General features: G+C 42.9%; 3 protein-coding genes across 3 annotated transcripts; 1 reads left to right on the top strand and 2 right to left on the bottom strand.

Annotated features, from left to right (window-relative positions):
- Positions 1–8724: 8724 nt before the first annotated feature.
- On the bottom strand, positions 8725–18053 carry LOC114869661 (forkhead box protein O1-A-like). The gene is made up of 3 exons (XM_029174063.3): positions 17248–18053; positions 11376–11567; positions 8725–11239 (listed from the first exon to the last, which is right to left on the bottom strand). The coding sequence occupies exons 1-3, from the start codon at positions 17866–17868 to the stop codon at positions 10064–10066; spliced, it is 1989 nt and encodes a 662-aa protein (XP_029029896.1). The 5' UTR covers positions 17869–18053; the 3' UTR covers positions 8725–10063.
- Positions 18054–18931: 878 nt separating this feature from the next.
- Positions 18932–21645, bottom strand: mrps31 (mitochondrial ribosomal protein S31). The gene is made up of 7 exons (XM_029174064.3): positions 21454–21645; positions 20778–21248; positions 20362–20514; positions 20114–20257; positions 19959–20035; positions 19669–19809; positions 18932–19573 (listed from the first exon to the last, which is right to left on the bottom strand). Exons 1-7 carry the CDS (start codon positions 21564–21566, stop codon positions 19338–19340), a joined length of 1335 nt encoding a protein of 444 aa, XP_029029897.1. The 5' UTR covers positions 21567–21645; the 3' UTR covers positions 18932–19337.
- A 201-nt stretch (positions 21646–21846) lies between these two features.
- Positions 21847–26549, top strand: taf6 (TAF6 RNA polymerase II, TATA box binding protein (TBP)-associated factor). Its single transcript, XM_029174474.3, has 15 exons — positions 21847–22057; positions 22842–22999; positions 23085–23171; positions 23256–23409; positions 23486–23542; positions 23623–23742; positions 23847–23968; positions 24121–24198; positions 24311–24412; positions 24489–24671; positions 24774–24848; positions 24922–25047; positions 25215–25388; positions 25529–25720; positions 26008–26549. Exons 2-15 carry the CDS (start codon positions 22844–22846, stop codon positions 26296–26298), a joined length of 1917 nt encoding a protein of 638 aa, XP_029030307.1. The 5' UTR covers positions 21847–22057; positions 22842–22843; the 3' UTR covers positions 26299–26549.
- The last annotated feature ends 297 nt before the right edge of the window (positions 26550–26846 follow it).

Here is a 26846-nt window from a genome sequence, read left to right as displayed (position 1 = left end):
TAAAGAAGTACATTCTTGTAGCTATGACATATGACTGGTCCATCCAGCCAATCTTGTTTCATCCTAACCACTATTCCTGCATGTAAATTAGGTTCTACTTCTAAGAACAGGTACCACACAAGTACAGGTTGCCTTAGAACTGCACAGGAGTGCATTAGTATGTTACATAATTCAGTCAATGTGCAAACACAGTGTGAGTGAGGGTTTCTGTTTCTTTGCCCGAGGCTGTTTATTTTGTGTCTGTCCATTTATAAATATTACTTACCTTATTAGGTAATATTTATATTGAATAAGTATTATTCTCATGAGTTGACTGCTTTATGTTTGCTTTATTGTTATTATACATTACATAGTACAGCAGTGCTTTTCAGTGCATTTAATGATTGTGCTTTGGCTACACACCACCTATTCATCTATCCACAGGAGTAAAAATCTGTTTCATCATTGCATCAGAAAAGGCATATTCAATGTAAATTTTATAAACAGGAGCATTAATGTGGATCTGAACTGATAGCCCTCAGAGACAAACAGTATATTTATGAAAACAAGCTTAAGCTGAACACAGAAGATGTGTCTCAGGCACAAGTGAAAGGTTAAATGAAAACGTCTTTGAGCGACTTTATACAATGTCTCCTTAGAACAGAACAGTATAAGTGTTTATTGCTCATGCATCCACTGGTGGTTAATCAACATCAGCTGGGGACATTGTTGGATCCAGTCCTGTTCACTGTGCTCTCTGAGTGTTGTTAAGACTTGCGGCTAAAGCACAGGTTGTTTTATTACTTTGAAAAATTGCAAAACATTTTCCTTGTTTGCTCATAACCCTGTTAAAAACTAAACCAGACTATACTGATTTGTACTTACTTGTAAGTTTCAACAGCTAATTATATGAGTGTCCTCTAATATATATAAGTATATGCAGCGGTACATGTGCTTATTGTTGAGTGCATGATGTAGAGTATGCAGGCTGGGACTTCAAAATACAATACTGGCTGCACGCACACTCATACAAACCCAGTACGTTATGCATATTCACTACTAAGGAAGAGCCCAGCAGCAGACACCAGATCAGTGCTGGTGTTTTGTTAACGTTTGCTGCGAGTTGGCGCCTTGTTCACAGCCAGTGGGTTTCCAGCAGCGTGGGAAGAGTCACCAAGGTCAGCAGTAGGCCACTGCAGCTTTGTAACAGGACACTCCATGCTGAGCAGGGGAGGAGAAGCTCTGCAATAAGAAAATATGATGTGGGTTCGGAAGGCGGAGCATCGTCATACAACTGTCCACAACACTGCACATCTGTAATAAACAATGCATTGCAACTGTTAACAGCTTACTTTTGTCAATCGTTGAGGTTTTGAGCGCCAAGGCTGAGTCACCCTGTTTGATGTTGCAGGTGAAGTTGGACTTGCCCGACGGCAGGTTTTTGAACAGCAGGCGACAAACATTGCCTGGAAAGAGGCGAACTTTGGCGCGGTTCTTGAAGGGGGCGTGCTGCTCCTCGCCTGGGAAGGTGGTGTCCAGCAGCCTTTCACCCTGATTGAACCTGCAGAACGGTTCTGGTGATTCAGCGGGAAGAGAATATTTGCAGTCTATCCTGAGATTGCGGTCATCTATTGAGCAGGGGTCCAACAGGAACACCTTCTGGGCCGATGCCAAGCCTGTGGCCAGCATAATGCAAAGGCAAGATTCCATAGACATGAGTTATGGATGTTTTCATGAAGGAAAAACATTCATTATTAGCATAATGTTAATAAGAGAATATAAATGATCTTACCAAACAATAAAACTGTGATAAGAAGAGACATTCTCGCAACTTTTCTGAAAAACAAGTTAAATACATGTGTGTCAGCACAAATCCAGTTTACTTATCATAGCTTCACACTACTGAGGATGCTAACAGATAAAGCGGACAATGCTGCAGGGAGAGTTCAGATTACAGAGACATGGATACCACACTTGTGCAGCTCACAGAGGTTACTGTGGAGAAGTCCCCGTAACGAGACAGTGAACAACTGAGTACGACAGCCCTGACTGTTTACACTGCAAAGAGAAGATCTGCAAACTTCCCTGACCGCCTGCCAGCACTGACGCATTTCTGTCTTTGAGCGTTCTAGAGAGCGCGTTATGTCATTTGCATCCTTGTACGGAGCGCGTTAAGAAGATGCATGGGGCAGATACGGCTACATCCCGTTAGTTCACCTTCATCCAGCGCTGCCGCAAATATTTAATCAAACGGTGCAAGCGAGGAGGAACAACCTGCATAATACAGTTTGGTCGTCTGCCTGTTCTCCGCATTCACAGTCAAATAGTATAGAAATCCTCCTCACCTTGTGCGATGCTGTTTGAGCTTTCCAGTCTTCTGCAGTGTGATACCAGGGGTAGATACAGTGGAGGTCGCCTCATAGAAAAAACAGAAAGGAGAGGGACAAGAAGAGAGGGAGGGGGAGGAAGGAGGTGGCAAAAAAAACTGCTGCTCCGCTGGATTTTGGGGACATTCTTCAGTGTTGTCTGTTTATGTTACTGTTCCTGTCCTCTGTTTTACCAAAGCATAGAGGTTTAAATGTCACAACACAAACCTCTGGGCGGATGCATCCGCAGCTGTTCTACGTCTACTATCACCTGCATTAACAGCCAGGAGTGAGGACACACCTCTTGTTCTCCTCCAGCAGTTCTCTCTTTTTATTACTGTCATCATTGCACAGTATTACTGAAAACAGCTCAACTATGAAGAATCCCTACGTCATCCGTTTAATTCTCATCTGTAACCACCGCATCCTCATCCACTGCTGGGCCGCTTTGCCTCGACGCTAAGGACCTTCACAGACAGTTGCTGAACAGCCTCCACAGTGAAGCGGTCTCCCAGGACACAGACAGAAGTGTTGCAGAGGTCTCTGGAAGCCACACACCATCGAGAGCGGTGAAGGCAGAGGATGAGTTAGCACAGCACGCTGGATTTTAAATAGCACAAGACTGCATATGTTTATAAGCCATGTTTCACGTGGGTTGATCCATGTTATATATCATATTTATTCTTGAGAAAATTACATTATTGTCTGTATTATTGTCTGAGACTGTAGATTATTTTCCAGAAGTAAAATAGGCAACATCATCACTGCTCCTACTTCATCTTAACAGAGTTTGACATATGTTTCATTTATTAACATAATACATATCCAATGTCATAATTCATTAAAACCGCCCCTACTGTGCCTGCAGGGGATCATAATTTCCCTAGAGCACATCCAGTGCAGTCAGCAGCATCGCTGAAATAACAATAATGGTGCTCCCTGCAGTAAAGCTTCAGTTCTTATGTCCATGCTCCTGGCGATGAACTCATCACATACTCAGGTCCGTCTGAGGCTTGGTATCGCTCAGGCAAACCCTCCGCTGAGCTACTGAAGCGTAAGCCCTTTGTTTCCATGCCCCACTATTCTCATCTTCCACCGTCTGCTACAGAGCGAGATGAAAAAAATGATTACTCCTTTGATTTGTTGGAAGGGTGACGCTGGATGTCCCTCTGAACCACTGGGCTGTTCTCTGAGTCTGACTCAAACAGGGCCTCCAGCACCACATAGCCAGAATAATAAGTGATCTATGATTTGGAACATATTTTACAAAAGTAATTTAACTGCATAATTCCTTGCTAATTACATTGCAGTTTGATTTGATTGATTGAAAGTTGGATGTACAACTTTAATAACTTACTTATTTCATTTTGTTCATGTTTCAGACTGGACGTTACCGAAACACTTAAGTTTTAATTAATTAGATTAATTTCTGTATTTATAGTCAATATAGTGGCAGCAGTTCTAAGGGAGGGAGGGAGAGCAGCATTGTCATTTGTTCCTCGAAATCATGGGCAAAAATCACTTAACATCCATCATAGGGGATGAGGATGGATTGAATTATTGAATGATGATGTGGGTGTGACATAGATAATTTAATTAAACATACTGTGTGTACTTGTGTTTTGCTACTTCATACACATTGCGGAAAAGACGTAACGGGACAGGACAGTGGGCTGAGAGCGAGCTGCGCTCCTGATGTCAGCAGGACGCCGCCGCCTGCGTCCTGCGTCTCCGGGAGTCGGGACTGCGAGTTGGAGCCCGGTGTCGTCCCACACGGTAAGACGTGCAAAACACGAAGCCTCTAAATCTGTGCGTGGTCCCGTGTACATGTCACGACGACGTCCGTCCGCCTTTTTGATCCGCAACGTGCGCACACTGCGCTTTGCTGCAGTGCGAAGCCGCTGCATGGGCGTAGTCCGACCAGAATACCGCAGCAGCCGGAGACGCGGCAGCCGAACGCAGAGTCCGGGGCTGCGTGCGCTTCGTTTGACGTCTGTATGAGTATTTTGTGCTGTTCTGCTCTTGTGGTGCTTGTGTGGGACGGCTCAACTTTCTCACGTTGCCTCGTCCCGTTCACTGGCAGGTAACCAGGTGCTGTGGATGCTACTGATCCGTCGCCATGGAGCTGCAGCTGTTCGCCACGGCCTGTCTCCTCTTTGCCCGGATAATCACAACGCAGCAAACGCACAGTATGTCTCTCTCTCTATTTCAGTGGATCTATGGCATCATTTTTTAAAAAGATGAACCAACTGCATGACAGAGACTAAGTTTAACCATAATGTCTTATAATTTGAAAGCATGTTTTTCAGTTCTCCTATTAATATATTCATCCATCCATTGGGACCATGTTCATTTTTTGGGATACAGCCGGTGCAAAAAGTAAAAGAAAATATAGAATAATTATCATAAATACTGCAGCATCCATCTCACCTCATATGAGACTGATCCATAAACTCTTTACATCTCTTTCAGTGAGTTCAGTATCAACTTTTCTGTTCACGCCTCGTGGACCTCAGATGTTCATATGCCTAACCTACCTGGAGCGGAACGTGAGGGTGGACTGCGAGTTCCCGCCCACCTACGAGATCCCGGGCCCCTACTGTGAGTACCGGCAGGACAGCCGGCTGGTGGGCAGCACCTACCCCAACACCGTCACCTACGTGTCCCACGACGACCGCAGGAGGAGCAACGTCAGCCTGGTCGGCGCCAACCTGTGCCGCCTCACGTGGGCGCCGCTGGCGGACGACAAGCCTTACACCTACACCTGCAGGGTTTACCAGGGCAGCAGCTGGAAGGAGAACAGCCTGGCCGTGCATCAGAGTGAGTAGAGCAAACTGTGGAGTCTGGTTTATTTGTTTGGGACCTCCCCTGAACTGACATTCTGGTCTGTTGCAGGACACTTGTTATTCTGCTCTGCAAGCTGTGTGCTGTTCCAATATGGACCCTGGCTTCTGTCACTGTTGATGTCGCTCCCTGTGGCTGTGGGTCTCCTCAGTCCATAAAACACCCATCGCCTCTGGGTGACAATCAGTGGATTACTTACCAGTATTGCATTTTAGCTATTTCAAAATTTAGGCAGAAATTAGAAGCCAAAGAAGCAGATGAGACTGAAAAGCAGCTTCTCATTGACTGGGCTGGTTTAAAAATGTACCTACAGTAAGATGTAATAGGCCTCATTGTCACCACTGTACCTTGATCACTGTTTCATTAAAAGGAGGAAAACTATTATAATATCACAGGAAGGTGATGGTATTGTTTTTCTATTGTTCTATTTCTATGGCAGAAAGGAGCATATTACAGAGAGCTTTTCTAAACAGTCTTGATTAGTTCTCCCCTGTACATAGGATTCATTTGGACCCATCCAGCCAAATAAAGTTAATTTTCTGCTTTTGTATTTTTAAAGAAACAGAGAAGCTTCTTCTAGATTTTTATTGCAAACTGTTGGTGAATCCTACACAAATGTATTATATGCTGTACCCTCAGTAAAGGAACTTCCATCAACACTAAGGTCTGGTGCTTAAGACAGCGGGAAATGCTTGCATGGGGCTTAGTTTGATGTGGTGACTTAGAAGAGTAAATGTGTGAACTTCCTTCAACCATGAAGTCAGGCTGATGGCGGAAGTGTAAGGTTCTGGCTCTAATAGTGCAATAATGGTGTTTCATAAAGCCATTGCTTTCCATCTGTATTGATATTAATGTTCACAGGGGCTCAGTGTGAAAGAATATTGAATCTTTATGTGTTTTTTTTTAACCTGCAGCAACTTTATTATGTAAAATTGTGTAGGCACTTTCAGCACTTTACTGTACGAGATGCTGTCACTTACGTTGCTACACTTCTCAGTATTCAATAAAGTAGTACTTACAATAAAAACGTTATATTTTTCAAAAGTAGGTTTTGTTTAAAAAAGGCCACTGTTCATCTTACTGTACTAAATATTATATGAAAAAGTCCTGACTAATGAACTGACTAATAAAGGTTACAGTATGCACAATATATTTACTTTGTTTTGTGAAGTTGATCTGAACAACCGTGAGTCTGCATCTTAGATATACACCAGATGGGAGCTTCTGTGATGGGTAGGGTGCCGGTGCTTCCGGTAGTCGTCCAGCAGGGGGCGCCCTGGTTGCGCATCAACGTTTGAGAGACCTGGATCAGGATCTGTGCGTCTCCCGTTTGGTTCAATTCCTGCTCATATTAGAAGCTCAGCCCTCAGTTTTCACCATTTACAAGAAAATTAACCCCTCGTGTTTTGATCACTTCCTTGAAGCTCCTGTTTTTGATTATTTCATCACAACAGGAGAAGGAGGACTTTATTAGCCATGTACTTACTATTTGACACCATACAGTACATAAAGTTACTAGTCACTCTGCAAATAGATCAGTTCATGAGCTGCCATGCACTGTTCCTTAGTAGATAAAACCAGGCTGGTTCGCAGACATTCGCCTGTAGTTCACTGGTCAAGAAGTAAATACTGCATGACATTGAGTTGGCAGCAGTTTCCTGTTATGTCATATAATTGATTCCTAATAGTGATTTTTTACACAGACGTGAAACACAGTGGTGTAATGTGGTGTCACTAACTGAAAAGCCACGAAAAATAAAAAAGTCAAAAACAAGCTGAACTCACTTCCTGTGATATTAAGCGTGCTGCGCTTCAGAGAAACCAGTGGAAATATGTTCTGTATGGAAATGACATGAGCCTTGACTTCATTGAATTACATAAAAATACTGTGCTAGGCTTCCGGTGTACATAAATAACCTTCAACCAGCCAAAACCACCTCTAAAGCAAAACTATGCGTAACCACACTTCATTAATGAATAGATCATAAACTTTAGAATAGTTCCACCTCAATGCAATAAAATCTAGAAGCAGTGATTAGTCTGAAATCAAGTGAACCTTTTTTATTTAAAAATTGACCAAGTTGATTGTATTTTAGGCTTAAAACTTGAGGTGAAGCTACAGTCAGAGTTTCCTATAATCATATAACCTTCCTGATTTTCTGCAGGTTGCTGTGAGGTTCATCTTATCATGAATCAATCTTCATCCTGGCCTTCTGATAGCTGCATAGAGCCACTGACTCTCAATGTGCATGTGCATATTATGTTATATATTAGGAAAGCTCCAATGCCTCAAACTACCTAATTTCCTGGCTTTGTGCCTGGGCCACATACAGTGGACGAATTAGCCCGACCACAGCTCAATGTGCAGTCCCTCCAGGGCCCCTCTGAGAGGAACACCACCCGCAAATGGTTGATCTCATTTATACAAGCATGGACAGAATAATCACCAGCAGCTCAGATGAGCATTAAATAAACATTCAGCTTCCTCTTTGTGAATGCGTTAATAGAGAGTCTGCTGCCTTCTCTATGAGTCAATTAGTAAATCAACCAGGAATGGCTCGACACCGTATAATCATGATGTTGGGAGACATTTGTATGTACTGTACTGTGATTCTAATCACATAATACAGTTTGTCATTCAGTTTTACAGGCTATTAGTAGAAAATATTAATCAATGTAAAACAGTCAGCTGATTCAGTTTCACTACAAATTGAAAGAATAGTATTATTCACTGACTTCATTTATAAGTTAGTCAGTTTATCTATTCACTGTACTTCCCACAAGCACAGGCCCAGTAACAGTAACTATGACTCAGTGGTTGCGAACACACGCACCCACACACGCACACACGCACACACGCACACATGCACACACGCACACACACACACACACACACACACGCACACATGCACACACACACACACACACACACACACACACACACACACACACACACACACACACACACACACACACACACACACACACACCTCTTCTGTTTTAATTGGGGATTTTACTGCTGAGTGATGAAGAAACTGACCAGAGCTGAGTGGACAGTGCCCTCTCTCGCTGTGCTTGATTTTAGACCTGATCCAGTGGAATCATGGTAACTTCACCAAGTTAGAGTGTAGTGGAGCAGATGATTAGCTTCTAATGGAACAAGTGAACACACACACACACACACACACACACACACACACACACACACACACACACACACACACACACACACACACACACCTGAAGTAAAAGGAACTGACATCACAAAATCACCAAAACTGAGCTTGGGTTAAACATTGTGCCATTGGTGCCATTGTAATTGTGTCTGCAGACAGACGTACTCAAATTAGGAACTCGTTAAAAGAAAATGTGGTTTCTTAAGAACATATTTACGTAAGTATGTCATAAGTCATATTTACAGTATGTATATATGGCCATAGACCATATAGATGTTTTCATCCTGAAAGTTTATTACCCATGAGTGGTATAACGTGGTACGTGATATAATATAGTAATAAAACACTTTAATACAGTCCTGTTTTCATTTTTTAATGGTACAAGAGCATGTATACATTAAATAGAATGCATAGAAAAAACATATTCTTAAAAATCCACACTCAAAGATAAAAATAAGGCCGTTCCTGGAAATATTTCCTGCACATACAGCAGTGGGTGACAAAATCTTAATGTAATGTCAAACATTACATATAAAATACATCATATTCTCACATTGAGGGCATCTTTAACTTCAGTCTATGTCTATGATGAATAAATACTCCAGTTATTTATGCCACAAAACAATACAATGGCTTACTGGTCTGCTTCAATTAAGTTTTGCTGGAACAAATGAAAGTTTTTCAAAATTTACAACAAAAAAACAATTACAATTCATTTTGGTGCATTCACATACCATTCTGTTTGGAGTCTCATGCACAAGAAACAAATGAGCAAGCTCTCACAAGTATAAGTAGTTTTAAAGTTAATAAAATATATGTACAAAACTGTATATATTTGAGGTATGATTGTTGATTTATTCTTTGACATCGTCTGGGCTGAGATGTGTAAACACAAATGGAAAGATAAAAAATATACAGAATATAACATTCAGTACAATCCCTACTTCACTAAAACACGTATGTACAAAGACCATGTGGCAAAGTTGGCACATGGTCTATGAAATGCGTTTAGAAAACAGTTTGGTGGATAGAAAAAGGCAACGAGTCCTGCAGCTAAACCTAAAAACCAGTATCCCTTTCCAGTTTGGGATCTCGTCATCAGCCTTTTCCTGCTTCACCTGCTCCAAACCACTTAAGTCAGCAAGATGTTAACAATTTACTTTCATTTCAGTCACTTTTTGTTAATAGTTTTGTATCACCAAATGAATTAATTAGAATATTCAGAGGTTCTGAAACAGCTCTCATAAATATAAGTAACGCTCAATTCTCTAAAGCCACAATAACAGCAGTTCTGTTTACTAAATCAAAGCAAGTTGATCCACAAACCTATAATCACTACATCAGAACACTCAGTATTAGTTTGTTTGACTGAAAAATTGAAGTGTATAAAACAGTAAGTCAATTACAGTTTAGTTATGTTTACAGTTTAAAACTTGATTACTGTTATAATATGTCACAGATCAGTATAAATATGCAAAAACATACTGTATATTTACATTCAGGGTATCATTTTGAGTGAGAACACTTATATATAGTAAATTACAATAATCTTTCATCTTTATACATTAAGGAGAGAAGATGACACAGCAGTTTGGAAAATGGCCGTGAATAACAAACATTCACAGAAAACATTTAGAATATGCTCAATAGTACATATAATATCAAAAAACAAATTGGTTTCTCCCATCACAACGCCTTTCAGCCTGACACCCAGCTGTGCGTGTTGGTCTTCACCCTCTGAGGGAACCCATGAGGCCCAGCTGCGGGGTCAAAGTTAAAGTCCAGGGCCCCCCCGTCCATGAGCGTGTCGTGGATCACCGACTCCATGTCGCATTCAAACCTCTCGATGGACATGTTGTCCAGGTCGCTCGGCAGCCGCTCCTGATGATGACCATGCAGGTGGACCGAGTTAAGTTCCCTGTAGCCTTTGCTGCTGTAGCTCGCTGAGACGCTCTTCGCCTGCGTGAGGCCCTGGGGCAGTTGCATGCAGGTTCTGAGGCCGGTCATTTGAGGAGAGGCCTCTGAAAGACTAGTCATACTAGTCAGAGGGATCATGTTACAGCTATTCAAGTCTTGTGAGGCTGAAGGAGCCTGACTGCGTATAGTTTGTGGGTTAACGTGACGCACTGTGTGACTCTGAGGAGACTTCATCCGTGCTACTCCATTATGACCCACCATGCTGCTGCTGTAGGCGGCCATTAGGGAGCCTCCCCTCCCAACCTGAGGCACCCGCGTCTCCCTCAAGGCCATCATGTCCCTGCTGGCATCCGCCTCTGAGGTCAGCAACTCTTTGAGGAGGCCAGCAGTGCAGATATACTGGTTCTCATAAGTCCCAAAGCTCAGCTTAGTCTCTGGCACCGTTTGCATGAGCGCAGGGGAAGGGGAGTTGAGCCTTATTTGGCCATACGAGCACTTATGGTAGTTCTGCTGTGGATGCGAGGACAAGCCAGATGAGCAGTAGGGAGCACTCGGAAGCATGGCGGTATTTGTGGAATGTGGGGAGTCAGGGCCCAGATGTGGGTTCTTAGGAGACAGCAGGTTCAAGTTATCCAGCAGACTCTCCATGACGTTCTCTGGACCATGCTGCCCCATGGACGCCGCCACCTTGGACAGTCTGGGTAAGGTGGGGGTCATCTTCGCCCCGGACGCGCCAGGGTACATTATATGTCCGTCAGACTCCCCGAGGTCGTCCTGCTCAGACGGAAAGGGCGAATGGTGACCACTCAGAGTGCTGGCGTTGGAGCTGGTGCGTGTCCTGAACGAGTTCCACGCCTCAAAGTCCTCGTTAGCGTGGGAGTTCGGGCTTCCCAGCCAGTTGGGGTAGTGGGGACCGGGGCTTGCTGATCCTCCCTCCACCTCTTCTTGTAAAGCCACCTGGTTGGTGAAAAAGGAGGCAACCTGATACATATTGTTATAAACTTTCCCAAAATGTAAACGTAACACAAACATAAAGACATTAATGAATTAGCAGAAAGGCAGAACCAACATGAATAAACAGACCACCCTGTACCTTCTTCTTTGTGGCCCTTCCTCTGCTCTTGGTGAACTTGCTGTTGTTGTCCATGGAGGCGGCTCTGCGCCGCGGTGACTTCCCATTCTTTCCCCCCTCTGGGTTCAGCATCCACCAGGAGCTCTTTCCTGTCCCCTCGTTCTGTATGCGCACAAAGCGGCTGTGCAGGGACAGGTTGTGTCTGATGGAGTTCTGGGTTGGAAAAAGATACACTCATTTGTACGTCTTGTCTTAAAAAAAAAAAACGTTGCCTCCTGCAAAAACAAAAAGGGTCAAAGAACATACATACATGTACATACTGGGGCATATACTGGATATCTGAGGAACAACACGAGGCAGAGGACTTTTCCTCAATACCCTTGTGATTCTAAAAGCAGCTCCCTGCAGTTAGTAAAGGCAGCTGTCCCCAACCACAGCGTTCATCGGGGATGCACAAAGCATGGGCACCAAGACGCCACCAGAAACACTAGATCCACTGTGAGAGGGCTTGTGTTTGTCTGTCCCAAAAGGATTTGGTGCCTTATAATGATCAACAGACTATAGCAGACATTCAACTTTATTAATATATGAAGTAACATATGAATAAAATATGATTAATTACAGAATGATTTACAGAATAGAAAATTACTTTTCAATAGAAGATGATTCAAGAACTATTACTGAGGTTGACTGCATAATATAATGTATAACAAGGATTATTTTGGATGACTGCCTTGTAACAAAGGAACTAGCTCATGGGCAAGTTCAACCGCAAACTATATGTCCACAGTTGGCAGTTGACAGAAGCAGAAAGCCTGATCCCAAAGGTGGAGGCAGCAATGAATGTGCATGAATGAGAAAATCTTTATGGAAGAAGGAAGCAAGGGGAGGTTGCAGAGTTCAGCGTGAGCACGGGGTGGGACGCTGATGCTGGCAGGGTCCGGGTCACCGGGTTCACCGTGCGCTTGACACGAGCTCCTCAGCCGACGCTGAGAGAGACACGCAAGTGGAGTGGAGTCACGGAGGGAGAGAGAGAGAGAGAGAGAGAGAGAGAGAGAGAGCGCAGGGGAAGCATCAAGGACTCCACGCTGGGTCGGCGCTTCTGCCTTCTGACTCACGAACTCGACCCCAAACACCCTCGTCCTGAACCGGACTCCTCCCTTTTCTTCCCCTGACGTTTAAATAAAGCTTCCTGTGTCAGAGGACATCCTGCACACGCATGCTGGACAAACTTTAGGTGGAGTTGGCGCACATTACGTAGTTGTGGGCCTCAGGATGCAAAACTGACTCTAAGCCTTTACTGCTTTTAATGCATGACCTTCATCACCCTTTATTCCTTTCTGACTTGATCTCAATCAGTAACTGAAGACAGGAAATGAGTCATTAGTGGAGATGCGTATTCTGCACAGATCTGCAAGTAGACCAGCTTTGACTGAACTTCTTGCTCAGGTATAGCTGAGAACCCTGTTGCTATGAACACGACTGCAGCCTCTGACTGGAGCCATGTGAATCCTAAAGAGCATGTCCCACCTGGGAAGGCCGTTCTCTGCCTGCTGTCAGTTAATCCTCGCCTGAGACAGACCTCTCTTCAGCCAAAAGACAACAAAAGACAACCCGGCCTCAATAATGCAGAAGCGCCCCCATTCACCCACTATTAGAAAAAAAAAGCCCAGCCCAGGGTATATATATGTTTAATTGTTTCCTCTATTGTTATGCGGTAAAATCCAGCACCTGTAGCTGCATGTCTATATGATCTGCAGTGGCCAGGGGGAATTCCACAACACAAAAAATGAGGCCTGTCTGAGAGAGATTATCTGAACAACTGAAGCTCGTACCAGAGTGGAGCTGACTGAGTTCCACATACATCATCATAGGCTTTATTTTCAGATGGGTTTCGTCTGGTGCAAGGATTCCTGACGTGGTGATGTATTTCGCTTCCGACCGAAGCTATTTTCAGGTTCGTCCCACATGTTGGGCTACACACTGTAACAACGGTCCACATCCGTCAGTCTGTCCTCAGCTGACTGGCTGTGAGTCGACCTGCCGTCCAGCTCCGCGTCCCGGACGTCCACCATCATACGTCCTCCAACGTACCCAGTGACCTCTACGTGATCCGCGATCGATACTGGGGCAACCTGCTGCAGCGCGAGGCGACTCCTCCTACTGGACTTCAGAACAGTTCGACCGGCACAGCTGCTGTTCCTTGTGTAGCCAAGCGTGAGCCTTGCAGCAACGGTCGCAGGGCGAGTAAACAAACAAGGCCCCGCTGCAGCGACAGCTGCTGCCACAGTGAAAGTGGCTTCGCTCGCAATTGGGGCAAATAGTTTACATAGAGCAACAGAAGCGACCACAGACAGGACAGAGGGTCCCTCAGGAGAGCGGGCGCTGGAGACCACCTGCAGCTCAAATCAGTAACAGGGTTTTATATGTTTTATATCGATGAGGAGGAGGGAAAACTAAGCTTTGTTTGTTTTAAAAATGCATGGTGCAGTTGTACACAAAATCAAAGCCTCATTAACACACAATACTCACTTTAAATATATTTGTCGCTGTACTACTTTTAATAACTGTCATCGCAGCATCATTACCACAGACCAGCTGCTATTGTATCTAGGAGAATGAAACAGCACAACACTTGCAGAGATTACAGTAAAAAGACAAGCCACTTCCTGGTAGTGACTTCCTGCCCCCCCCCCCCATCTGACCCAGGAAGTGCACGCGGGGTTAAAGTGTGGGTGGGAGCTGGGATTTCTGTTACAGGGCGGTAAATGAGGCGAGCGCTGCTGCTGCTGCTGCTCAGCATCTACACAGCTTCCGACACCATGCAAAAATTAACCCTCAACATGAGCCGTAAATTACTCAGACACTAATCTCAGACTTATCTTAGTTTCCCTTGGTACCGATTCGAGTCGAGGCAAAAATGTTTGTGAACATCACGTGGGGGGCGAGTGCTCTGCTGCCCCAGCTGGATCACAATGCAAACATACAGCAGCATGTCCAGGCAGCAGACTGCACGCAAGCCCCAGCACACTCAGCTGACTGCCCTCCTCCTCCCCTCGAGCCGCTTTAAAAGCCCCTGCCCTGAGCTTGCCTTTCTTCACGGGGTTATGTGAAGCCTCCCATTGGCCTCTAAGGTTTAGAACAGGCCTCCCTTTTTAACCTCGTAGTCCCAAGACAAGGAGCTGCCTCTTTTATTAGCTGTTCTCCTTTTAGGCCCATGTCCGTAAACCCAGACCATAAATCAATAGAAAAAAACACCAATTATTGTGACTTACTATAAATTTGAACCCTTACCCAAGAAAAGTCAATGGGAGCCAAAACCTTGAAGTCCTAATGTTACATAGGACACTGGGAACTTTCAGACGTTCAAATGGACTCGGAGTGAACTTTCCACTCATCCTGAATAAATACTGTACTGTCTGTCACCAGTTTCCATAGTGGCTGCTGTGTGGTAGTGCCTACTGCTGTTTTAGTATAGAGACCTTTTTGATCAGATAAGATGAACTGCTGATGAACACTATTGCCCACATTGCTGCAGACTGCCGCCAACACTTTCCATCCACCCGTCGCATAAATACCCAGACTGCCTTCTGACTGTGCAGCGCTACAGAAGCGCCACACTTTAGGCTTTCTCGTCTTGTAATTTCCCTGTCGTGAACACTGCAGAACTTGACGGGTGCCACTTCCTGTTCCCGTATGAAAGGTCACAGTTCACTGAGAAAAACAGCGGCGATGCCCATAAAGTGCGACCTCGTATGCTACACTTTATATACGGTAACGTCCCCGGGGAACGGGTCCTCCCAGCTGCCGGGGGCCCTGCCTTGTGCCACACACATTACCATCATACACAATATTTGGAGGGAAAACACAAAAAAGGAGACAGGAAGCACTAGTGGCAACGGCAGCGCCTCCATCCTGTCCTCCACCCACCTTCAGTTTTTTAGGTGGAGCTGTATAATGACTGAGGTTTGAGCCCGACGCCCTCCACCCACGAGGACTCTGCCTCCTCTCTAGTATCTGCCACCATAATGAGGGCCACTGACGCATGTGGGCTCCAAAGTCAACACACAGACCACTACACAGCCGCAAAACATAACAAATCAGGCTCAGGATGAACTGTTAAAACAGTATGAACTCACGTGAAATTCCACGCACAAACATTATCTACACGCGGCCTTTGGTTTTGATAAGCCTCTTTCTTTCCAGTCGTCTGACCCGCATGTTCTGCAGGGCGGGGATGTTAACACATGGCACTGTTTTCCATCCACTTGGCAGGAAATGCATCATCGTTGGGGGGGTCAGGTTGTTTTTAACAGGAAAATGTAAAAATAACTATTAGCTGGTGGCTCCAAGGACCAATGAGCACGCGACCATTCAGGAATGCACAGGCTGAAGCCGAAATGTGTCCATTTAACACTTGGTATAAACGGGTAATCATGGTTTTAATAACAAACGTGACCAGATGATGATTGGTTTAGTTCAGACTGCTCATCTGAGCTCCTGTGTTTTTATGGCTCACACACACTCGCCTCAGAACTGCCAAGTAACAGGTAAATGCCCACAAAAACCACCGCAAATCCCTCGCCAAAATAAGACAGGCTCGTTTTTCAAAGAGCTGCAGAGATCAGATGTCTCGAACACAAACACACACACACACATGGGGAAACGCTTGACAAAAGGGCACAAAAGGAAGTGATAGTATGAAGAGCAGCAAATCCCTTTCTCCAAAGTTGCAGCATCCGCTGAGGAAACTCTAGAAGACAGGGGCACAGAGATACGAGCACAGGGCTCAGGAATGGAGGATGTCTGACGTCTTTCCCAGCATCCCCCTCTCCCAGCCCCTTCCCCTTCAACACACTCTGCAGCAGTGATAGAGCTGTTTGTGTCGCCTCCTGTTATTGTCTGGGGAACTCTGAAGAGTTTACTCCAAGCTGCTTCCCTGTCTGCATTCACACCACTAAGCACTTACTTACTTACATAGCAACTGTATCTAAACACTTGCATAAAGTGTACGGAAAGTAAAGCGGCACAGCAGAATCAGAGGTCACGACACGAGCTGATGAAGCCTCTCGTGTGGGGGTGTTAAACAATGGAAACTATATTTGATTGAGGTTCACAGAGGCATTTCCTGACATAACTTTGAAATGACGTCTCTGAAGAATGCAGTGGTTACAGGAAGGATCTGTGAAGCCGAAATAAGACGTGGACTTGGATTTGTCCGCTTCAAGTGCATCTTTGACTTGTCTCAATTTCACAATATGAAGAGCTGGATTAACATGCATTGGGCAAATGCTCTCCCACTGTGTCCTTTGTGTGGTAGTTTAAGCTGACAATTGATGCCCGCAGCATTCGCTACATGAAATATGCTGCCAGCCACTATTTATGCAGTGCTCTGAGGCAGCTGTGTGGTTAGAGTCACACATGCTGCTTTAACATTGATTCACAGCAGCGAGAGGTGCCTGCTACCACTGACAGAGGAAGGAAAAGGACGCAAAGTTCACCACCAAAATGTAAGAACATAGTACTGAAGTAAAGTGAAAGTCTAAATACTTAACTACTAACTTCTGATACCGGATCTGTGCTCAATATCAGCATTAAATAAGTTAAGATAACATCACAATAAATCTCTGTGCTAAACACGGATGGGTGAACAAGCACAAAATGTTTCCGCTGATCAAAACATTAAATTCTAAAGTACGTGAAGGTCAAAAAAGTGCTGATGCTCCCTCTGTCTAACCACATGACAGAGAGTGATGTCACAGCAGGTACTGGCAGGTGATATGGAACAAACACACAGTTGCGACCAACAACATGACTTCCTTCGTCCTTTATTTGTCGTATCTATTGCAACGATTGAGCAGTAATAGACCTGCACGTGCACGCGGCCGCTCACCTTCCAGCCCGCGGAGCTGTTGCTGTCTCCTTTATCCTTGAAGTACGGCACGCTCTGCACCATCCAGTCGTAAATCTGGGACAGCGTCAGCCTCTTGTCGGGGGAGCTGTCGATGGCCTTGGTGATCAGGTCCGCGTAGGACATGTTGCCCCACGCGTTGCGGCGGGACGAGCTGCTCTTCCTCTGGACGGAGCCGCCTAAAGCGGAGGCTCCGGGAGGAGGCACCTGTTGCTGAGGCGGCAGCTTCGGACCCTGGAGCTGCTGCTGCTGCTGCTGCAGAAGATGGTGCTGATGATGATGATGATGATGATGGTGGTGGTGATGGTGGGGATGCAGATGCGCGCACTTTTCCTCGCGACACTGAAACTCGCCGCAGGGCACCGGTTTCTGCTCCGCGTACTCCTCGTAGTCCTCCTCTAACAGGCTGAGATTGCCGATGAACTCGGAGTTTCCGCCCGGCTCCTGCTGCACCGACGGCGCCGGGGACGACGTGTTGGAGCTGGCCGGGTCGATGAACTCCGGCCGGGGCAGCGGCCAGGTGCAGGACCGAGGTCGGGAGAACGGCTCGAAATCCGGGTCTATTTCAACCGGCTGCGTCGGGGCTGGAGGCGCCTGAGCCATGACAGGGTCAAGTCGAAGTTGAGTGTTGTGGAGACACTCACATAGATATAAAGATATAAAAATAATTACAACAAATCACGGAAGGATCCCAGAGTCTATGAAACCAGACAACCTGTCCCGCTCTTTAGAGTTCACACCATCCTGCACGGAGCAGCTGCAACTCTCAAGGCTGCGACTCGCTACTCGTCAATGTAGGAAAGTGATGGTGCCTTCAAGGCCCTCCCACAAGCTCCGTCTGCTGCGGTGGACAGTTTTTACGTTTTATAAAGGGTTCTGTTGTCATCATATTGAAAGTAAAAAGGTAACAATTTGCCGTCTGAATTAAGTGTATAATAGTTTTATATAGCACATTAATCCGTGTATAACTTTACAAACCTTTGACATTTCCACCAATAACGTTACAAACCCTAGCTTAATTTAGTTAGGCATAATTCTGATGCCTTTGGGCGGTACTTAAACGCACCATGACAGCAACGATGGGACGTACCCGTCTGACCACTACACAAGGTGTCCTTCATCATAGTATAATCTGTTCAACAATTACATTATAACTTTAAATACAGGCCGGCACTTTTTTAGCTGATACAAAGGTTTCCAATTTAGTTGAAACTGAAAACAACCTTGAAATGAACGTTTTTCTGTCTGTAGCGCCATCTAGTGTTTCATGACGAACACGGCCTTCTGAACAGAAACAGGTTTTTCCACACAAACACTCTGCTTAAGTAAGGAAGTGTTGCTAACATCTTATCATGCCGATCACCACTGTGTTTAAGGAAAAGTGAACAAAATGTGGAAGCGAGGCACTTAACCAGGCTCTTATTTTCCACTCTTTCTTGGACAATAGATTACTGAGGTTGTTTTAGACTAGAAGGAATTTGTGTGGCACATTGTTAATGTGTTTTTGTTTTTTTTACTTTAAAAGCACTTCCCTTAAAAGAGACATAAGGGTCATGGTCCAACTATGCTCCTACTGTAAACCCAGTCTGAGGTCCTGGATGCTGCACACAAGCTGGGTATGTTTTTTTAGCTTGCCTAAGAAAACACCATTACTCACAGTCACAGGTGTTTGTCAGACCTCTCACCCTAACCCATTTTTTATTTTTTCAACAGCACTAAATTACACAAAAATGGAAACCAACTATCTTGGCAACTGATTATTTAATAGTCAAAATTCCTTTGCTTTTCTCTTTTGTTTGCATACTTTGCACAAGAACAGCAACGTTTCACATTCGTCCTTTAATTTCCCTCTCATAAATCCATGCTAAGAAAAAACAAAAAAGATATTTTCTATGTGACAGTGGCACAGTCCTCTCTGCTAATGAGTGAAGACACAAACCAAAACTGTGCTGAATATATGGTTAATGTTATTCATAGTCGCACAGCCCTGTTGAGAAAACAAACATTTGTCTGTTATGTGACCACATTTAACAAACATTGAACAATTATTAACAAATATAACAATGCAAAATTTAGTTTAAGAAAACGTCAGCGTCCCTGAGGACATCCTCCTTTTGGTGGAAGTAGTCTCTGAACCAGGAGATGTGCTCCTTTTTCTGTTGCACTGTCAGGTAAGGATTTTTGGACAGTCCCGTCACCACAAGTTCCATGAAGTGGCGCACTGGTCCCTCACGGGGGAAGCCCTCTTCCAAGTGTTTCTCCAAAAAGACATGTTCATGGAATGGGACACTGGCTTCTTCTTCAAGACCTAAAGCAAAACAGGAAGACTGTCATTGTGTTCCTCGACTAAACTTCATTTGTTCTGTCCACCTACTATGCTCAAAAGCAGCATTAAATACTCACCAGCTTCATTGTTGATTGGATACTGCCACATTTTCCCCTCTTTAGTCCACTGGATCATTTCTTCAAACCTGTTGCGAGGCATTTGGTTGGTCACCAAACACAACTGATTGGCAAAGTCTAAGTCCCATAGAGTTGGCCGTCCTGAAATATGAGCAGAGATGTTAAGAATATTAAAAACACCATTAGATTGCAATATGTCTTTCAAATTGCAAAATAAACAATAAAAAAGAGAAATTACACAAGGTTGACAAAGTAGTTGGTTGAAAAATGTTGTTATAATGTCTTATTACCAACAGTTGATTCAACTCCATCTTCATTTGTGGCAGGGGAGAATATGTTAAGTCTTTTCCCGGTGTACAAACTGCTCCTGAAAGAGTAAATTCACTTGTTACACGCAAAACCTATCTCCCACAGCATCTGAGTAAACATGTAACTAAGGCTTTACCTTCGCCGCACTGAATCCAGTTCAGTAGTGATTCCTCTGTCATGTGTATAACCTTGCCCATCTTCGTCAAACCTGATTGGATTAGTTGACCAAGCCTTCTGTTGGTTGAGATTCTTTCCTACTTTCATGTCAGCAATAATTACTCTGTTGAAATAATTTTGGATGAATCCTTAATTTAAGAATAACACATATAGATAATTCCATAAGTTGTAATATATACTGTATGTTGTTGACTCTAGCTAACATACCCCAAATTGTTCATGTCACCTTTCTTCTGAGCATCAGTAATGGCTTCATGCTGCCTCAACTGCCTGAGCAGGTCAGACTCTGCCCGGGTCCGATTCGGCATGGTGGAGGCAGCGGCAGCTGCAGCTTCCACTAGTTTGGGATCTAGTGTTTCGCTAAAAAGTGCATAAGAAAGAGATGCGTGAATCATTGTATAAAGTGAGACCAAGACAGATCATATCCTCCCAAGACTTGCGTATAAAAAACATTTACTGGCCACTTTATTGGGTACACATGTAGAACGTAATGCAAATTAAGATTGCAACTTTGCATTGATTGTGCTGCACTAGATTAAAATTGATGGTACGAATGTACCTTATAAACTGGCCAGTGAGTGTCAGTGACATAAGAACAAAGTATGTCAAACCTGCCCTCTCACCTCTGGGATAAAGTCTCCATTTTGGCTTTCTGAAACATACTGACGGTACTCTCCATATCTGCTGGCATTGCCTTAGGACCAGGTTTAGGATTTTGCTTTGCTTTTAATTTTTTGAGGTTCCTTTTGGCGGTAACATCCACCTTCATGGCTCCAATAAGGTTCAAAAGACTCATCTTTGCACTTTGGGGTGCATCAGTATTTTCCTGTTTAGGGATTTCCCTAATGTGCTCCACTTTAACTTCCATCTGCTGTTTTGCCGAGTCTCCATCATTTGTTTTCAACGTCACTGGCTTCTCACTTTGGTCATCTATGTTGGAGACTTTGGCATCATCTTTATCTTTCTGTGTAACCACAGGTGAGCTTTTGGTTTGGTCAGTCACTTTATCTGCATTTCTTTTCTCACTATGATCATCATCACAAAGACTGATGGAACTTGTGCTGAAAGCTTTGTCTCCATATCCTTTTTTAAGCCTTTAAGAGCAAAAGAGAAACAGAAAAGATCACATCACGCCACAAATCAAGTCATATAATAATAAAACTGGGGTTTCGCACAAATACATTTAGTTCATTTGTAATAAAACACCCTAAAACACTGAATGTCCTAATAGGACACTGGTGTAAGTAAAGGTAGTTTCATGTCATGTAATTATCCATACATCAACAGGGACTAACCTACCTTAAAACTGGAGCGAAAGCCTTGTTGCACTCAGTTGATAACAAAAACGATTCGTAAATTCCATTCGGGGAACTTCGAGTCACGTAAACAGACCTCAATAAGAATTTATACATGTTTGCTTTTTGCAATGTCCTTCCACGTTCCTGACGTTCGCGTCCTTTGCTACATCATAATGTCTCCTCCGTCAATTCGAGAATTTTTTTTTGGTTCCGGGTTAGTGACGCTTCTCGTGCTCTTAATAAAAACTAATGATATCTTATTAGGTAATCATTATAAGCAATTTTATCGTGACACTGGCTGTTTTATTATTTAAACATATTTAACTAGTATAGATTAACTCCTTGAACAACTTTGTGAAGGTTAACGCCGCCGTCATTATAGTCTCGCGATATCGACGTAACCGGAACGTGACTCAAAATGTCTACGGAATACAAGCGCTAATTCATGAACGGAGATCTCAGCTGGATTCCGTGAATTAGTTGAAAGCTTATATCAAGAGATGGATATTATTAGCAAAGAATTGGCGCTGTGAAGTAATTGTTGTTGCGATTCTATACATTTAGGTCTTTATTTTGTTCTAAGAAGTTCGGGTAACTTCGAACAGGTAAAAACGTTAACCGAGGCTAACATTATTAGCATACTAGCTAACAACCACTGTACGTATAGAAACTATATGTATGCATTGTATGTATAGAAAGAAAAGAACACAATCGACAACGGGCTTAAAACCTATGCAGTTCTGTTATTACTGTGATGGTGCTGCCCTTTAGTTACAAAAGTATGCATGATTTGGCTCCTATGTGGTATGATGATAATGTGGGACTGTCAGACTAAGTCGTCGCTTTCTATGAAAGTCAGTGTTTTGCTTTCAATCATGAGGCACATATAAAAGTACTGAAGAGTTTTAACTGTTAATTCGCAATTAATGGGCATGTAATTGAATAGAATAATTTCACAACATAATGCTGTTACCACCTGGATGTTGTTTGTTAATCTGTTGTTTTGGGCTTTCCCAGGTTGTACTTTTGTTTTTCAGATTATCTTTGTGCTTTCTTGCAAACACAATAATTAGGAATATAAGGAATTCTTTTTTCCTAATGATGACTTTTTTTGTCGTTTATCAGCAGTTGTCTTTTACGTTTTGTCTCAATGTCTCAAAGCTTCTATACTAACACTACAACACTAACCCTTCTATAGGCAGATATGTAATTCCTGAAAACATTTCAATAAGCTACAAAAAACTATAGTCTTTCAAAAAAATTTGTACAGAAAAAAATTATTTTTAGTCGTTATCAGTAAAGGTTTACTATTAGAATAATATAAAATTACTATATAAATGTGTACATTTCTATAATAATGTGAGGAGTTACATTCTGTGCTGTTTTTAGCCATGGCAGAAGAACGTCGGCAGAAGCAGTGTTCAGTTGTCCTGCCCACCGAGTCCATGAAAGCCATGGCTGAGTCTGTTGGGGTTGGGCAGTTACAAGAGGAAAGCTGTGTAGCGTTAAGCGAAGAAGTCAGCTACAGAATTAAAGAAATTGCACAGGTAAATCATGATTGATTTGTTTTCAGAATCGCGTGTTTAGATGTCTGTCTAAGCGCAGTGTAATTTTAATGTAATTCATCCTTAGGATGCTCTGAAATTTATGCACCATGGGAAGAGACGTAAACTGACCACCAGTGACATAGATCATGCTCTTAAACTTAAAAATGTAGAGGTAAGCTAAAGCTTGGATATCTCAACTTTAAGACCTGTTGTCATTCTTGTGCCTGCATTCTAAAAAAATTAAATCTTGTTGTAGCCGCTCTATGGTTTCCAGTCGCAAGAATTTATCCCTTTTCGCTTTGCAAGTGGTGGTGGAAGAGAGCTTCATTTTTATGAAGAAAAGGAAGTTGACCTCAGTGATATTATCAACACTCCTCTTCCCAGGGTTCCATTAGATGTATCGCTCAAAGGTATAGATATTATACTTAATAGAATTTTGTGTATAGTGTGTTTTCTGAACTCAAACATGAAACTTGTTTTTCTTAGCTCACTGGTTAAGCATTGAGGGGATGCAGCCTGCTATTCCGGAAAATCCACCACCAGGTGAGCATTGTGTAAAGTTTGTTTTTCTATTAAAAGCACAAAAGCTCACGAACAAACAATCAAATATTTTTCCATTGCAGCACCGAAAGAGCAGCAAAAAGCTGAATCTACGGAGCCCCTCAAAGTTGTCAAACCTGGTCAGGAGGAAGAAGGTTCGATTCAGGGAAAGAGTCAGGGAGCAACTGCTGCTGATAGCAAAGGTCAGTATTATTTTAAAAGAAACTTTGTCTCATGTGCCCTTCTTCTATTATTTCTTCTGCTTTGTGTATACTTCATGCTGTTTGTCTTTTTTTGATTTGTCCAGCAAAAGAGAAGGGTCTAATAAGGTTGAAGCCACGCAGCACTCATGAGCTGTCTGTAGAACAGCAGCTCTACTATAAGGAAATTACAGAAGCTTGTGTTGGCTCCTGTGAAGCCAAAAGAGCAGTAAGTTCTGCCTGTAAATCTTTGGCAAATAGTGAATTTCAATGATAATTACTAATTCAATTGCCTTTCTCATTTTGTTTTTTAAAGACAGTACTGTGTAGTGCCATGTAGTGTCTTTTCTGTGATACATGTTTTTTTTCTTATTTATTCAGGAGGCTTTACAGAGTATTGCTACAGATCCTGGATTGTATCAGATGCTTCCAAGATTCAGCACATTTATATCTGAAGGAGTGAGCATTCATTCAGCTTTTTTTCTAATGTTTAGAACATGAGAAACCTGTCTCATTTAAAGTACACAAATACATTTCTATTGAAAGTACTAACTTCATGTTCTCCTCCAAGGTCCGTGTCAATGTAGTGCAAAACAACTTGGCTCTTCTGATATATCTAATGCGGATGGTCAAAGCTCTAATGGACAACCCCACTCTCTATTTGGAAAAATATGTGAGTTAATAAATCAAGAAATTATGTGCTATTTGATTAAAAGGTGTAAATATAATCTTTTTGTATGTGTTTGTAGCTGCACGAGCTCATCCCAGCTGTGGTGACCTGTATTGTGAGTAAGCAGCTATGTTTGCGACCAGATGTTGACAACCACTGGGCTTTACGAGACTTTGCTGCTCGGCTCATGGCCCAAATCTGTAAGACTTTCAGTACTACCACCAACAACATCCAGTCCCGCATTACCAAGACTTTTACTAAGGTGGGTTTTTGTTTTTGTGTAATTCTTCTGGAAATACTGCAGACAGATCATGTGTATGTGTAATATTTTACATACTAAAACCCAAGTAAAATGTTTCCTCAGAGTTTGTTGGATGAGAAAACCCAGTGGACAACTCGATATGGCTGCATTGCTGGACTTGCTGAACTGGGAGCTGATGTAAGTGAAGTTTTTAAGAGGCATTTTTTTTATATCTATATTCTTTCCCAACTAAAATTTTTTTTTTTTCTAGGTGATTAAGACGTTGATTCTTCCTCGGCTTTCTGTAGAGGGTGCTCGCATCAAAGCAGTGATGGAAGGACCAGTGCTCTCTAATATTGATAAAATTGGGGCTGAACATGTTCAAAGCCTCTTATTGGTAATACATTGAAATTTATTATGCATGGAAAAAAGAAAATAATTATCAGAGATATGATGAATGTGAAATGGAAAAGGTTTTCACAACATGAGATTAATCAGAAATATTTTATTTTATGTCAGTACACGTTTCATATTCACAAATTGTGTTCCGTGTTGTTTTCAAAGAAACATTGTGCAAGTGTTATTGCCAAAATACGACCTCAGCCTGACACCGTAGAGCAGTATCGAACAGACTACGGTTACCTCGGACCCATGCTATGCTCCCATGTGATGAAGGCCAGGACTCAAGCAGCATTGCAAGCTCAACAAGTCAACAGAACCACATTAACAATCACACAGGTGGGTTATCATGTTAACATTATCATGTTAATGTCATTAATCTAGACTTTAATTTAATCTGACATAAAGCTAAATGACAGCCGTAAAAAAGTTGGTAAGCAAGGAGCTCTGCAGTGATAAATTATGATTCTCTGTTGTAGCCTCGTCCCACACTTTCAGTGTCACAAAGTGGTTTAAGTGGGTCAACAGGGCCTCGCACTCCCAGCATCATTAAGGTACCAAGTTCCCTCACCTTGATGTCGCCTCGGCCAGGGACACCATCGCAGCCCTCTCCACCTGCAACCAAGTATATTGTCATGGCAACCAGTGCTGGAGCTGCCTCAACTCAACAGGTACTTTTATATTTAATTTTACACTATTTAAAATGCTGTTGTCCAATGGCACTACTGTAGAAACAGCGCACCTGTTTATATGGATAGGGTGATAAGATAAAAACATAAGCCCTTGTTAATACACCTAATCCCTTAACTTAATGAATAATCCTTCATATCTTATAGTGATAAAATACATACTGCAGTGTGAAACCCCAAACAATTAAAAAATGTATTTTTATTAATTGAATAAAAATTTGCTAAAACCCAACTGTGAGGTTACATCTATCTTCCTGTCTCACATTCAGGTAATCACTCTCAGCTCCTCCCAGTCAGCTTCACCAGTAACTAGCACTGTTCCTAGTGCTACTTCAACTTTGCAACCTCTGGTAAAACTGGACTCTGGCAGTGCCCCTGGACTGACAGGTTCGCGACCTATGCAAAAATACATAGTGGTGTCCTTGCCCTCGCCTGCCTCTTCTTCCCTGGAGCCTAAGAGTTCTGTGCTACCATCCTCCATATCGTCAGTCCCACTAGAATCAGGGATGAAGCTAGAACGGTCAGAGTCTCCTGGAGCAAACACACAGTCACCACACTGAGTCCTGTGTAGTTTTTGGTGATTTTAATTGTTTGTGCAGCTGAAGACCTTGTTTGGCCTGAATTAAAAGTGTTGTACTTCAAACATTGACTGACGAGGAGCAAATATGGTAATACTTTGTAAATATGTTAATGCCCAGTGAACTATGATGTCAGTCAGCGAGGTCTCAAATGTTTCAGTCTATATTCTAACTGATTTCATGTTGTTTTTCTACTCTAAAATAAATGAGATTTTGTATGAATTCCTACAATATGTGGATGTGTTTTTGTCTTATATATATATTCACAAGTATAAGTAATACAGTATTGTTGAACTGCTACTGTAGTTATTGTGCTTAGCACTTTTTCATTTAGTAATGAGATTACATAATATAAAGTATTCATATATATATATATATGTTTGTTTGGTAATTTGTTATTGTCAGAATTATCAGATATGCTAAAATTTCAACTCAAACTGAGCATTTTTAGTCTTGCAACGGTAAAGTTAGAGCTGTTCTACTGCATTACTGGGACCGTACTGGTTTGACCTGCAGGGTGCAGGTGTACC

This window comes from Betta splendens, chromosome 14, assembly GCF_900634795.4.
Source record: "Betta splendens chromosome 14, fBetSpl5.4, whole genome shotgun sequence".
In the NCBI taxonomy this organism is placed as follows: Eukaryota; Metazoa; Chordata; class Actinopteri; order Anabantiformes; family Osphronemidae; genus Betta; species Betta splendens.
This window is presented reverse-complemented; position numbering and strand designations above follow the sequence as displayed.

Coding starts and splice junctions, on each gene's coding strand:
- mrps31 (XM_029174064.3), bottom strand. CDS start 21,566: ATGTATAAATTCTTATTGAGGTCTGTTTACGTGACTCGAAGTTCCCCG. Junction 21,249..21,453: donor GCTTTCGCTCCAGTTTTAAG/GTAGGTTAGTCC, acceptor TTGCTCTTAAAG/GCTTAAAAAAGGATATGGAG. Junction 19,574..19,668: donor TCCAATCAACAATGAAGCTG/GTGAGTATTTAA, acceptor GTTTTGCTTTAG/GTCTTGAAGAAGAAGCCAGT.
- LOC114869661 (XM_029174063.3), bottom strand. CDS start 17,868: ATGGCTCAGGCGCCTCCAGCCCCGACGCAGCCGGTTGAAATAGACCCG. Junction 11,568..17,247: donor ACAGCTCCGCGGGCTGGAAG/GTGAGCGGCCGC, acceptor TTTCCAACCCAG/AACTCCATCAGACACAACCT. Junction 11,240..11,375: donor GAAGGGCCACAAAGAAGAAG/GTACAGGGTGGT, acceptor TTCACCAACCAG/GTGGCTTTACAAGAAGAGGT.
- taf6 (XM_029174474.3), top strand. CDS start 22,844: ATGGCAGAAGAACGTCGGCAGAAGCAGTGTTCAGTTGTCCTGCCCACC. Junction 23,172..23,255: donor TTAAACTTAAAAATGTAGAG/GTAAGCTAAAGC, acceptor ATCTTGTTGTAG/CCGCTCTATGGTTTCCAGTC. Junction 23,969..24,120: donor CCTGTGAAGCCAAAAGAGCA/GTAAGTTCTGCC, acceptor TTATTTATTCAG/GAGGCTTTACAGAGTATTGC.